The sequence below is a fragment of the Watersipora subatra genome, chromosome 10 (genome assembly GCF_963576615.1).
Source record: "Watersipora subatra chromosome 10, tzWatSuba1.1, whole genome shotgun sequence".
NCBI lineage: Eukaryota > Metazoa > Bryozoa > Gymnolaemata > Cheilostomatida > Watersiporidae > Watersipora > Watersipora subatra.
In genome coordinates this window covers 56,695,286-56,710,569 of record NC_088717.1, presented here as the reverse complement: position 1 = coordinate 56,710,569, position 15,284 = coordinate 56,695,286, and the positions used below count along the sequence as shown (strand labels likewise).

The 15,284-nt window shown below is 35.5% G+C and overlaps 1 protein-coding gene across 1 annotated transcript in view; it reads left to right on the top strand.

Annotated features, from left to right (window-relative positions):
* Window positions 1–5,470: 5,470 nt before the first annotated feature.
* The window catches only part of LOC137407309 (polyamine-transporting ATPase 13A3-like), a 48,997-nt gene continuing 39,183 nt past the window's right edge, over window positions 5,471–15,284 (top strand). The window contains exons 1-2 of the mRNA XM_068093921.1: window positions 5,471–5,597; window positions 12,958–13,028. Of these exons, the coding sequence (XP_067950022.1) occupies window positions 5,591–5,597; window positions 12,958–13,028 (78 nt within the window). The 5' untranslated portion in view covers window positions 5,471–5,590. The remainder of the gene's footprint in view (window positions 5,598–12,957; window positions 13,029–15,284) is intronic.

Here is a 15,284-nt window from a genome sequence, read left to right as displayed (position 1 = left end):
CGAATAGCATAGAGTCTGCCTCTCGCAATTATTCTGGGTGCTAAGAAAGCGCCGATGGTTACAGTGCCTTTGGGTAACTTGTATTAGAAGGTGCTGCTAACTTGGTATCAATCCAGATGCGCAGTGGTTAAATTAAGTTTGTCAAAACAGTTTCCTAACAGACTACCAGGTGAGAAGTAATGAACCTGACGTTGCTGGTAGGGTGAGATGCAAAATCAACTGTGCAAATTATCCAAAGCAAAATAGAGTGACTACTCAACCAGCAGAGCCATGCATACAAACATAAATACAAAAGCACACATTCTGGCAGTGCACACAAACAATAGGATTGTCCACTTGAAAATAGAGCAGTGCTTGGTGCTCAACAACACAGAAAAGATGCTTGTTTATTTCCTTGTTGCACCTGTTTTAAAAAAAATATTTTAAACACAATTCTTCTACATTCACACATACATTAGTGTTGAATTTGCTTTTCTATTTTATTCAAATTTTGACTGCGTTCTGTTTGTTTGCCTTTTCCTAGGTTGTATGAACTAATTGACTTGCATTGGTTCAAACGCTAGCAAAAGTGCTAAGCTGCAATTAGTACCAAGATTTACTAGTAAAAGATACATATTTATTTATTTTTGCAAGTCCAACCTGTTCCATATGCAAGCTTACAAAATTCTAACATATAAAAATGTGTCACGCATCTTTGCTTTTCAGTTGTAGATGTGATGTTAATAAATGAAGTTTTTTTGTCAGACAACAATCTTCTGCCTTTGCCTATCAAATTATGGCCCCCTTTCCGTATAACAATAAATGCTATTTAAACTAATTTAATGTGATATAAACTAATTTATATCATGGCAACTTTCATGAAAGACTCAATCTTAGAGATGGTGTGAATACTCATCTATTTTTTTAAAAGTCGTTTACTAAAATATTATTTTAGTGCCTTCAAGCGCAGTTAAACTCGGCATATCGTCGAGGTACAGCAAAATAGAAAAAACTAAAACAAAACGTTTATCCAATAAATGAACAGTATAACATTTAAAATTCTCAGCTTAAAACTAGCCATTAAGCTAAAGATCGCATAGAAAATTAAATATATCGTTCCTTCAAAGTTTTATGGGAGCTTTTGTATGCACAAATGACAATAAATTGACAAACGTAGTTCTCAGGTTATTATTCTATAGCCTTATTCCTTCGGCGCAAAAAACAATCTGTATAATAGACTCGCTGTATCACATTATGAAGCGGTAGGTTTTTTTCGCCACAACTAAAATTTGGAAAAAGCTGTCAACTTATAAAGAACTCGTGCTACGGTAGATTTGCTTCTTTAGCTCCAGCGAGAAGAAACTCAAATTGAAACATGCGCAATTTGTAACTAGGTTGTTTTGTGAGAAAACTGAATATACATGATGCGGGACTGAGCTTTATTTTTCAAAGTTAAAATCAAGCAAAGCAAAACTTTATCGACTTGTTAAATAAGACTTACAAGTGACCTCGATCAGGTAGACTGTTTAAAGCTTCTATATTTATTAAATAAACATAATATTTCATTACGGATAAACCGAAATTAAACTGGCATATTCTAGTCAAATGAGCGAAGCAAAAAACTTTATAGATAGAATAAAAAGTGAATAACAACAGTGATAAATTGACGACAACACCGTAATTGCGAAGTTGTATACTCAATACAGAGGAGGGACAACTACAAAAATATATTTTACTCTCCAAAGAGAGTTTTGAGAGCTCTGTAGCTTGAGGAGACGATAAGACGTATAAAATAGCAACATAAATTAAAATTGCAAATATTATTTCCGACCGCAATTGTGGCAAGTAGCTATGTCAGGCAAAAAATTAAACAAATATTAAAAAATACTTCAATATAATGTTGTTTCACGTATAATATAATGGTATAAAATAAATTACTTAAATTCAGAAAATCACTGTTTTTGAATTAATAGTTTCGTGTAATAATAGCACTTTTAACTGAGGGCTATTGTAACATATAAATAAACATGTTTTGATCTGGCAAAGTGACTTATGCTAGGCAACACTCTTATGCCATAATCAACTGTCTATTTTAGTCAGTGAATTTGTGTATGACAGACGTCATTTAGCTATGATTTCAGCAAAATTTATCCTTTCCTGAATAGATACTTGGTATCTATTCAGGAAAGGATAAATACATCTTACTTGCATCTTACTTAGCTTTCAATTTGGTAGTTGTCCAACTCTTTCGGGCGCTGCATATCAGCTTCTCGATTAGATTAGTTAAATAAGCTCCCAATGCATCAATATGGCGAATGCAAGTCTCTGTTCAACCGTGACAGCGTAGTTTCTTTTGGGCACTAGTAATAAATCTCTAATCTATCTCACAGTATCTCTCGCTCGAATGTCAATATGTGTATCTAGTCAATAAAAAGCTGGCCTATCTCAGGTTTTAATATAATCATTAGTCGAATGAGACTTGGCCTCACTTGTGCACAAAAAATAATGTTGATTGTTGTTACGATGCAATATATATATAAGTATCTTGTGAAACACTGGCTATCAAGGTTGTTCTCAAAACTCATGCATAAAACAAAAACTCTTATCTTGTCCTCAATGTAGGGGTAGCAAAACCTCACTGGCTTGGCCTCAATGGCCCACTGATTGACAAATAGCTACTAGATATCTAATGGATATCTAGTTGATATATAGATGTAGCTATTAGATATATATCTATGATATATATTATATATCTATTAGCTATCTAATATATATCATTGTTATTTATTAGAGTTCCATTTGTATACTCTTCATCCAAAGACACTGCTGCTAATTTGTTTATTGAGAAGCTGACTCAACATTTGGTAACATTTGATTGACAGATCATTTTTGTCTTAGTTGGATCTGTCAAGGTTTTGGATTACCCATGATGATTGAAACAATGTGTTATTTTTTGTCTCTGGATAGTGTTTCTATCTTGTATTTTATTAGCTTTACTCTTCTAAAAAAATTTTGGCTGTGTAACCTGTTATTTTTTAGACTTTTGGGTTTATATTTTCACACAATTATATATAAACAGGAAAAATTAGTAAAGGATCTTTTATCTGGCTCCTTAGAGCTCTCAAGTCTAGTAGCTTGGGGATTACCATGATGATTACAATTTTCAAATGAGCTGAACTTTTATAGTGCTTTGGAAAAAGTAGGATCATGCTTTGCCAAAATCTATTAGTTAAAAATTATTAAAATTTACTCGGCTAAAATATAAAGTACTAAAATGTGTAGTTGTTGGGTGTGGATATACGACTCTCCTTCGTCTCTCCGTCTGCTGATTATGTGTTGTTTTGACATATGAGCTCTCTTTATTCACTTGAACGCTGCTGTGCTGAATACAATATCCTTAATTTTCTCTCTGTTGATTATTTGATGTTTTGACGACTGGCACACCTTTGCAATCCTTGGCTTTGCTGTTGTTTTGAGCTGCGCTGAATTGCTTCGGTGAAAGCAACAAACACAGTTATTTGTTATCGTAGAAAGATACAATGTCTGATATTTGACAGTTTGATTTTGTATGAAGTTGTAATTTGACAATTACATGTGACCTGTTCACACCTGTCACTGTTCACACCTGTCACTGTTTGACCATTTGATTTTTTCTACTACAGCGTCCCAATACACTGTATTTGTCATGATGACAATGTGTATTTTGCTCTTTGGTGATTTTATTTTTCTAATAAATACGCAGTTTTCGCAATCAGTTGAAAAGTGAAGTTCTTACATTAACTCGTTGATTTTATGATGCTTTATATTATGTGTGTGATGCACAAATAGTAGATATTTTTTGTATGTTAGATCGTAAACCTGATCAGGTCAATCACCTACAGGAAATCTTTGTGTTACATTCATCGAGAATAACAAAACATTTTTAGCCCTTCAGCATTTTTACTACCATATAAATATGGAAATTTACCTTTTGCTGCCAGCTAGTTTCTTGAAAGCATTATGTAAAACATTGCGCACATTTGTTGAATTGTGAGCAAATTATGATTACGTTAGTGACATGCTAACAAAATGATTGCTGATTGTAATCAGCTGTTTGTACATGTATTGCTCGTGAACTCGTGAACAGTTAATAGCGCCGTTGTATTCAGCCTCCTTACACATAAATAGCCATATTATAGAGGTGTGTATATATTACATGTGGAAAATATGAAGGATTTGCTACTGATACCAGGGATATATCTAATTCGCATCTATTGAGCTGATGTATAGTTATAGCCATCAGTGATAGTACCTTTACTTTATGCGCGTGAAAGTCTCAATTTAAATCTATCACCTTGCAACAACATCTTTTTTCTTACAATTTTTTGGCTTTGGTAACAAACAAACATAATATATAGAAAATAGACAAGCTGTCACGTTGGTCACCATCCATAGTAAAAATGTCTTACACAAGAGGTACTCCCATAATAAATAATCTACCTCTCTGATAAGTGAAGGGCATCAGACACTCACCCGTAATACAACACCTAATGTGGTATTGACCCTTGCATGTATCGTCCATCATTGAAGTTAAGTTATTGGTATATACACGTAACAATGTTAATATATACAAGCAAACCAGTGTTATAGAATGATTGCTGAGGTTTACTTTTGCAAAACTAGCAAGAGATACAGATAAGGTACAGTAGTTTTGATGTACTTTACACAATTCTTATGTTAAGTTTTTCAAGTTTAGTTTTCGTTACCTTTAATAATTCAAGGAACTCAATATAGAATTTTATTTGAAATAAAAATTTTTGTTTTATAGCAAATCAGCGATCCAAGACTGACGCCAGATGCTGTGCCTTAAGACTAGTGTTGACTGAGGTTAAAGAGAGTGGTTGTTTGTTTGTTGATCTCTGCCGCTGAAAAAGTGAACCCTCAATGTATTACCCTGTTTAAGTAATTGGAACTTGCTAAAGAATGTTGGAACATGAACAGCTATTAGTTGAAACTGACCTATTAGAGCTGACCTATTGGAACTGACCTATTAGAACTGACCTATTAGAATTGACCTATTAAAACTGACCTATTAAAACTGACCTATTAAAACTGACCTATCAGAACTGACCTATTAAAACTGACCTATTAAAACTGACCTATTAAAACTGACCTATTAAAACTGACCTATTAAAACTGACCTATTGTTTTGTTATAATTAACTACCAACTGCTCAGTCTCAAAACATGTAGGAGTCACAATGGGAGACATAGTAGTGTCTTGCTACCCTCAACCATTCCATGCAGGTAGAGAAACTTTTAGATTCTATAGAAGACAATCTAGCTTGTACCAAGCAATAGCATGTTGTATGGCAGAATTGAGATAAACAGCTGAATCGTTAGCTAAATGAGAAACAAGCAGGTAGGTTTTCAACTTTTTCTTAGGTTGAACAAATGATGAAAATGACTTGCGATTGAAAATGACTTGAATTTTAGGTCAGCTGTAGAGAAAGCACCAACAAGTATGTCAATGCCTGCTGCCTTGCCTTGGGTGGTCCTCTTAAGGTTTACTAGCTGACAGCTGTGCAGACTCTTTCTGTGGGAAATCTCTTTGATGCTATCACCTGACTACAATGGAGGGTAAGCTTTTCATGTTGATGTTTTGTTGGTAAAACTCATCCATAGAATCCTTTTTTATGAATTATAAGACCACAATTGGACTCTGATAAGGGCTATTTTATGGCAGGCTGGTCAGGTGTGTCTTTCCTACTCATTGTTTCACTACTGCCTACCTCCTTTGGCCCTTGTAGTTCTTTACAGACACCCTTAAGAACTTACAAAATATGTGTTATTAATTAGTTGCTGGACTCACTCATGCATGTAATTCTATCCTGTTCGTTCGCTTGTAGACTTTGTTTTTAGTTATGCTCTCTTGCATATGCTGTGATTGTTATTTAGACCCAGACAGTGCTCTCACTGGTTTAAGTTTGTATCATTGTAAATGATTGGCTGTCAAATTTGAAAAGTTGCTCGAGGCATCTCAGAGACATTTTGGTAATGTCTTACGTCTCTGCAAAGCTAGCTTTGGCCAGTGTATTCAGTCAATGTTGTGCTGATACAGATACAGCAAGAGTAAACGATACTAAAAACTTTGTCTTAAAGTTTCTCCTTGTTTTCCAGTTTCTGAGGTACTTCACAGTAGCTCATGAACACAGGTGAATTCTATGAACTAACCACTCTTTACCAAGGGTCTTTGTCATGTTTTCTTAGCTTTTATTAAAGAAACTTTGCTGATGTATTCACTAACACTTTGAACTGATTAACCGATACACAGATAAGCTGTTCAGTATTGCAATTATCTTATGAAGGTTAACTATGATTCAGACTATGCCATGAATCAATAATTAACAATGATGCAATGGATCTGGTCTTTTTAGTATGTGGGATTTTCCATCATTACTAATTATCGTAATCCTTTAGTCAGCGTGATGAGTTGTTGGGTTAGTCTCAAAGTTTTGTACTTGTACGATATTGAGTATGAGAAGGGAGGCTATGTGAAGTCGGATCGCAATTTGTTTGTTATCTATCATCTTTGTCAGATGGTTGAACACTGTTAGGAGTTGTTAACGTTTCATCTGTTGACTTCACCATCATGGGTGGAGGTAAGTTGTCTGTGTAACTGATCATATGCCGAATGATTGGTTACCCACAGTTACCGCAGTTACCCGCAGGCATTGATTCCATGCAGCCTTTTGTCTTACTGCAGCTGATATGGGTAGTTATAAACACTTTATAATCTGGTTTATTCACTGGCTGTTGCTAAGACTGGCTTGTGTAGTGTATTGCATGAAGGATTAAACTAACAACGTTAATATCAAAAAACAGCATGGAAAGGACATTTACGAATGTGGATGAAACAGTTGGAACAATACAGGATTGCGAGCCTCTAAATTCAAGTAGGAAAGCTCTGTGTTATCTCTAGCTGTTCGTCTTTTCATACCATATCTGTGAAATATGAGCCTTATTCTTAGCTTGCGTCATTTAAAGCGACTTTGTTTAAAGCAGAATTCTTGGAATCGATTCATATAGTCTTGGCATCGGCGTAGTCTGCATGTCACAAATTGATTGGTGCACTCAAAGGTACTCATGCAATCTTTTGTTATTGGTACCATGCTATTTTGTGCCCATGTAATTATGACATTCCTGTGACACCCTTTTCAAGTGTCACAGGAATGTTGCAAATAGCGAAATGTTGTTTGATGCTGAAATGTATCCTTTCAGAAAAATAGTCAATCATTTTCATTAGATGTATCTGCTTTACAGCTCACTGCGCTGTGACTAGCAAACCAATTACCCTTCGCAATGTCTAGTGTTGAAGCTGATAATCTGCTATCAGATTTGCACAGTTTTATGCACTAATCAATTTACTATGTAAAGGCTCATTTATAATAGTGTATGTGTAACGTTAGTCTTTTGCAGTTAGACACTGAGCGATTAGCGATAGACGCTCGTTGCCTAGCGTCAAAGTTTTGTAGACGACCATTTACAACGTATTAGTACTTGGTTTATTGTTAAGAAATGAGCCAATTGCTGAACGTGTGATATTCAGTGTGATTCTGCTTCTATTGCAGTTGCCATGGTAACAAATCTGATCATGTATAGCTGTGGCAGCGTTTTATTTTCTTAGTCGCTAGATTATACTATGAAATACTACGTATGTCTCGTGAAAACATGCTCATTTTTATGATTACAGATTATCTCCTTTTTAAACTTTTTTTCAAGAAAAAGAGTTACTGATTGTTATTCATGATGTATTTACAAGATGCTTTAATTTAATATATGCTTCTGCGAGCACACGCACACGAGACCCTTTCTAAAAAGAGCACAAATAGTTTAAGCTGATCTTGCTAGAATTGTTTACTAAAAGTTATCTACTGCATAAACTAACGATTCTTCATGAATAATGAAAGCACCCTCATTGGGTGTTAGTCTCATTTGATTGGCTCTTCTAGTGGAAGGATCACTTGAAAATTGAACAAGTTTAATTCGAAGCTCAATTGATTGATCGATAAGTATCTGATTGGTCAATAATCAATAATCATATTGAACGATTGACCCATCCAGTTTTCAGAAAAATCTACCTCTTTGTGTGTAACATAAAGTTTTCTAAAGACGCACAACTAGGGGATAGACAAGCATACTCTCTGTGCTTTTTGAGCACCAAGCAACGCTCACTATGGACGCATAATTTCTAATTTTAAGTTCCCAAACCTATGGTTTGTGTACACTGTTACAATGTGCGCTCTTTATGTTATTGAAAATTACCCAGCTAGCGAGATATTCATCAAATCAAAAGTTCATACCCCTTGCTTTATTTCACTCTAGAATTTTGGCATATCCAATTTTGCATCTCACAGTACTAGCAAAGTCAGTTCATTGCCCATTTGCTGGTCAGACAGATCTTGTGGGTAGATGATTAGTCAAACCAAACTAGTCAAACTCAAACTGACTATTCAGCAAAGGTGTGAGAACTTTAGTAAAGGTTGCCTCTGATCACCGTGCTATTTCATCCTATTCCGTCAGGATGCATATTTTCAGTCGCGTAATCCATCGATTTAACCAATGGCATCTCCACACATCTAAAGGGGAAGTTAAAAAATCAAAGATTAGTTGTACATGTCGCTGTGTAGACTGTGTCTAATCGATTTGTCAATGATATGACTCGTTCTCAAAAAACCTTGTTTTTTTTCATAATCGTACGATTATCTCACTAATGGTACAATTATTTAAATAAATATTATAACAGAATAGTTTGTTATAACACAATGGTTTATAAGTAGTTTGGTTGCTGACTCAGATTGCAGGACTTTCAAGACAGCGCTGCTGTATAGAAGGCTCACATCCATTGATTCCTCCCATTTATCAATTTGCAACGATGTTGAATAATTTTTACAGTTGGTTATTGCAAATGCATTTATCTTAAAATTACCACAGCTGTTTCATTTAAACCAAAATGACAAAACATTTTGTTATTTTGGTTTTTAATTCAATTTTTCTGTTTACCTGCACTTTGATAATTTGTTATAATTTAAACAAGACATTTATAATAATCCATAACTGACTTTGTATTTATTTTGTGTGCTATGTTAAACACAGTTTCTTTTTATTAATTTTATGTTTCTACGCATGAGCTAACAATTGAAAAACTATTTAAGGTTTGAATCAATCAGCGTCTGTTGGCATGTTGACATTTTTTGTTTAGTATTTCTAAAGAGGACAGATTAGGTAAGGTGAAAATGAGTGCGATCGCTGAGAAGATTATACTTTACTGTTGTTACTCTGCCACCATTTTTAGCTTTACTTATGAAGCACATGGAAGAGAATAAAATGGCTGTCAAGGGTTGTGCACTCTTTCCTTACACTACGTGAGGAAAAATAATTCAAATACAATTTATAAAAAAAATTTGTTTCCAAAAGGTTTGCCGTTTTCACCTTAGTGGGAATGTAGTGTTATATCCTATAGTCGCTGCAATTAATCTAATCTTTGGTGATGTCACTTTAGAGATTTACTCGCTTCTCTTTGTTTTATGCAATTCTTTCACGATTTTTTTTATCTAAGCTATTAAAAAATATTAAAACTATACCAAAAATAAAATGTAGGCCTACTTCGAAATATTGCACAGCAAATAGTTCCTGGCATCATTTTAGCTGACCACCCACCTCTTATCCCTTGCCTGCTATTCTCTGTCTAATACACCCAAGTCATTCACCTTGCTGAAAATCCATCTCTTATATGGATATATTATGGAAAGTAGCTCTATGTAAATTATTCTATGGCAAGTTACGCAATCAATGCAAAGTCTTCGGGCAAGCGTAATATGATCAAAAGATGTGAAGAGACTACTGGCTTACGCTTTCATTGTGGCCAGGCGCATCACTAGCTCATTGTGAAGAAGCTGCTGGCACATTGTTAGTTTATAATCCAATACGCTACAGACAGTGAGGTAGGTGTACTCACACGCTTTCATCGTTCAGGTTTGTCTATAAGTGCGCTATGGAGTAATGAAGCATTTACAGTACGTGATGTTTTTTTCATTGGCATACAAACACTCCTTCCTTATGATATTGTTGAGTTGTTGGGATAGAGATGGTTGCTGGTTTGACAAATGCTATTCCAGTTGCGACCAGTTTTATATTTTGGTAGATACTAGAAACCTCCCCACTTCTTTGTTCACTTTCATCATCTTTCTTTTCCTGTGTAGTTCTGTACGCTGGCAGTACTGTATTACTGTCTCTATAACACTATGCTCCGAGTGACGACAAGTTGTTACTAACTTCTTCGTACCTTGTTGCACTTTCGTTTACGATTTTAAGAGAAGCAACTTCACTGTTCAGCACAGGATGGTTTCTGTCTTGTTTACCAGGCTGCACAACCTATGGTTGAAATGCCTAGCAGGTAGGTGTGTTAGCTAGAGAAGGGATTAAGGATTCAGAGTCGTGTTTAATTCATGTTATTGTTATTAATATTATTGTTCTTATTCTGCTGACAAAAGATAAATAATCTGATGGAATCCTTTATAGATCAGTCAAATACAGTTGTTAATAAAGAAACAGGTTCAGTGCTGCCCCAACCACCAGTTCTCTGACAGTGGCATTAAAGATAGACTTACATATAATTTCAGTTGATTTCATCAGAAATTATCGGTATTTTCTATCATTTGCGATTGTTTTTGGTATTTGAGGTGATCTGACTGCCAGGATGTTTCAAGAATATAATCGACAAAACTCGATTGTGGTTAAAGCGCTCAGAAAAAAAACACTTGCCAAAATGCATCACTAGTTGCACGGCTGCCTGCCTCTTCATTATTGATATCAGCCCATGCCTTCAAGTGGCAGCGCTATGCCTCTCTATTTTGTCGGTCTCGTTACTGAAGCTATAGAAGTTGTCATCACAATCCAAGAAAAGATCTCATTCAAACCCTTGCATCACTGGACTGAGTTGGTCTACAAAGACAGAAATTACATCAAATTAAAGCTTGATGTCTTAGCTTTATATTGATATTATTTTTATTTGCATCACTTCAATGATGTAAGTTCACCTTTCATTAGGAAAAGTCTTCTAAGGTGCAAACCACTAACAAATTTTGATCGAGTTGTTATGAATGACATAGAGCTATTCATAGAGCTATTCTCATTATAAATGTTTAATATTGTGAATAGATATACCTCATCTTGTTTTTATTGTAATAATGTATTGTCGTTATTGTTTTTGTTGTCTACAAAAAATTCGGTATTTCTATTATGACTACAAATGAAAAGGCATACGGTTGGCAACAATACTGCCTCCTAAACTAAAGAGCATTACTACAGTTTTTTTTTCTTGACCATATATGGTTTACCCCCAAGTGGCCCATATAACTTAGCATTAGTAAACAGATAAAAATGGTAGAAGAATATAGACTATGGCATCACAGCAGTGAGAACACATATTACTATAAGCCTATAGATCCGATGTTATCATGAATACGAACACTTCACATCTCTATTCTAAACTAACAGAACTGGTTTGTTTGATTGTACTAGCTAATTGCGGTTGACTGTTGATAGTAGATTTATCATTCCAGATGACCTTGACCTAGTTAGCGGAGACACTAGGTTGTTCACACATTAGAAGTACATAGGTGGCTTGTGATTGATCTTAGCATGTTAACAACAAAAATGATCTGTCACTGCTCTAGCTTAGATTAAAAAGTGTATCACCAGTGTTGAACTACATTGGGTGTGTTGACTCTGTTCATAGGACATGGTTGGAGTCGGTAGTCAAGGTTTTGAATTTAAATTGTGTAGTCTAAAGGGTAGTTGGTAGCTACACAGGTGAACATGTTAAGGCTCCCCTGCCTATAAATGCAGGAATGCATAGGGATGCATCCAATGCATAGGGATCGTACATGTGCATACACGTGTCCCTCAGACTTCAGTATTGGAGATGTGCAGATATGGAGTTGTGCGCACATTGAGCTACCATGTGATAAGTGTTTCAATGGACAATTGCACGTTGTGGATTAATGCGGGTGCTTTGTTAAAGAAGGTAAGAAATTCTATGCCAGAGGTCATAGCGGCGCACTACTGTATCGCTTTGCAGCGCGCTTTCTTGACGACTGAAGTATGAAAAATGTTTAAAATGGAATAGATTGTATTTTTTTGCGCATAATTCGCAAATTTTGTTTTCATCTTTTGTTTAAAACGCTCAGAAGAAAACTACGGGCAAAATGATGTGACTAGTTGCTATCGTTGCTATAGCTGATATCAGCTATTGCGTCTCAGTTGTTGCGATATGCGTTTCTATTCTGTCGGTCTCGTTTTCCAACATTTTCCTCATCGCACTTTCACTTGATTGAAGCATTTTATTCGCGATCAAATCTTTTCGATTTTAATCTTGAAATATCCTGTCAGTCAGATCATCTCAAACATCAAAAGTGTTCGCATATGATAGAAAAATATTGATACTTCCTAATAAAGTCTACCAAAGGTTCGTGGAAACAAGTTTATCTTGATGTCATAAATGGTAACAAAGTGGTCCAAATATACACCTGTATGCCCATTAGTCTTACCATTGCCCTCAAAGAGCACATAATGAACTGCATTATTGCCCACACTGTCTGTGTAACTATTTCTTGAATGGGTAGCCTGGTAGAGTAGATATAACTATGCGGTGTCATAGCCACATTGTAATTGGCTTAGTTGTAAATTATTTGAATGTTTCTGATGGCCTACTGACCATCAGGCTGTCAAGTGAGTAAAGTGTTTGCAGAGTATTTCAGTGTAGGTTGCGGCTCATTAATAAGGATGAAAGTACTGTATATGTAAACTTGAGGTATTTAATTCTTATAGGCTGTATTTGAACAGCTTCCTTGATGTTTGTGTTTTTCAACGCTGACATGATTTGAGTCAGGCATGAAGTCGAGCTCGGAGGAGTTAATCGCTGTTTCTTTCTCCACAGGGCCACTGGAGGAGACGGCCATGATTCCAAAGGGAAGCACCGTCCTCAATGCCGGTCAGGATGATGAAATGGTGAGTTGTAGGCCTAAACATAATAATAACAATAATATTAACAATAATAATAACAATAATAATCTTTGCTATAATATGAGCCATGTTCATCTGTCTGAAGCCATGGTTGAAGGTTAAAAAAAGATTACATCATAGGGGATTAGAACCAGTGGACATCACCATCTGCACTATTTGTTCAGAGATTTTTAGAATTATGCATTTACATACTGCGTGTCTGTGCGTTATTGCCGGGTCACTCATAACGACAATAGCAATAATAATAAGAGATCAGAATATCATCTTTGCTCTTTATCTTCTGTTGTTTGAAGTATATAAGTTCACCTTCCAGCCTTAACTGTGACCATGATACTGTACCGTAAGCTGAAGGTTTGTGTTTAGGTAGTAGTTTACTCACCGACTGTCAACTTGAGTAAACTGAAGCCTGACAGGGTCGATCACACTCTTTGATTTCCTCCTTCATTAATCCCGTGTTTTAATGAGATGATTTTATCTAATGGTTGATGTCTGGGCTGAGCATGTCCGGGCATTTAGTAATGGCTTATCATATTTTTGGTAGTTTAGAGTGAAATGGTCTGCCTATTAAGGATTACTAGTTACGTGCCAAAATAGAATGAACGAGCTTTGATCATGTTCAATTAGTAAAATTATATATGATTAGCAAACAGAGTTTTTACTTCCTTGCTTTTCAACCAGTTTATTTTTGTAGTTTTTTTTGATAAAATAAAAAATAAACAGACAATAGCTGGAGTCAAGTTACTTTTTTATTTTCTTGTAAAAACTCATTGTAAAATTCGGTCGCTTTGGCGGAAATATTAGTTTGGGTCACCCCTGAAAACCACATTACAGGTGGTGGAATGGTATGTTTTACCATTCCACCACCTAATGATAAGTTAAATACTAACTAAAGCCTGAGTTTCATAAGTATTCTGTCCCACTCTGTATAAACAGCTAAAATTCACTAAATAGCCTTTTCTTTGAATAGCAGTCTGAATAGCAACCATAGTTTGGATAGGGTTTACATAGTCAGTTGATTCAAATTACACGACCCTGATAGACAATGGTAGTCTCAAACTTGGCACAGATGGACCCTAGTATTGCTATGACTTTTATTTGCATAAAAGAAATGTGATGATAGATTCTGAGAATTAACATTGAGGTGAAGTCTGGGGGTGGCTCAAGAGACAACTCTCAGTCCAAGGATCACTTGGATCAGCTCTTAACTAGGAAAGAGTCCTTGAACTAATAGCTGCTCCAACACCTTTTGTTCAATCACAGGCCTACATTTTTATTCATAGCTTACTATGGGCAATAGCCTCTATAGGCTCGGCGGTGAGATTGTACGAACAGGGCCGGGAGGCTTATTGACGTTTATAGTATCCACGGCAACACGGGCTTTGTTGTAATCCATCCTATCAATCAGTAACTGCTGCATCGGCTTATCACCTGAGTGCGTAGCACTAGTGCTATCTGGATGATACTCTAGTCCTCTTATGTTTCTATTGTAGTCCAGAACGCATTCCGTCAATTTCACGCCCATCTGTTGAGCAAAGATTTTTCATTTAGTCAAAATGATGAGCTACAGTTCATTTTTGTTATGGATGTAACTCGTTAGTTGACTGAATGACTGACTTTGTGGATAAGATATGAAGGTGGTTATAGCAGGCTATTTTATAAATAACTTTCGCCGTCAAATTTTTAGTTTACATCGCAGTGAGATTTGTTTGTCTACACGAGTAGCTTTTATTATTTTTAGAGTACTAGTAGAATTAATTATAGAGCAGCCACTTTAAAATGATATATCAAAATATTTATAACAAAAGTAAATAAGCCTCAATGAAAATAGGTAGTTTTGGGGTAAAATTAATATATGAGAAATATGTAATCGCTAAAACTAATCTCTGTCTACTATTAGTTAATTGACAGTGGCAAATCCTTTCATCATACCCGGTGCACTTGATGGTGGTTGCCATAAGTTTGGAGTCCATTGACCAAGAATTTAATGTTTGCTTATAAGGTTTTAGTATCAAGTAATGAGAGATAGTAAAAATCCTCACAGAGTTATTTAATGCCAAATTAACTCTCTTTCCTTCCCCATTCTACTTACCTTTCTGTATAGCATATATATGAGTTGTAGTGACTGATTGCTGTTGCATACATCTGTATGTGTAAACCTTGGTGTATGTTTGTCGTCTGTCGTGTGTACAGCTAGCAGTTAAATTTAGGAACAAAAATCTGCTTCGCACTGGAATTGAACTC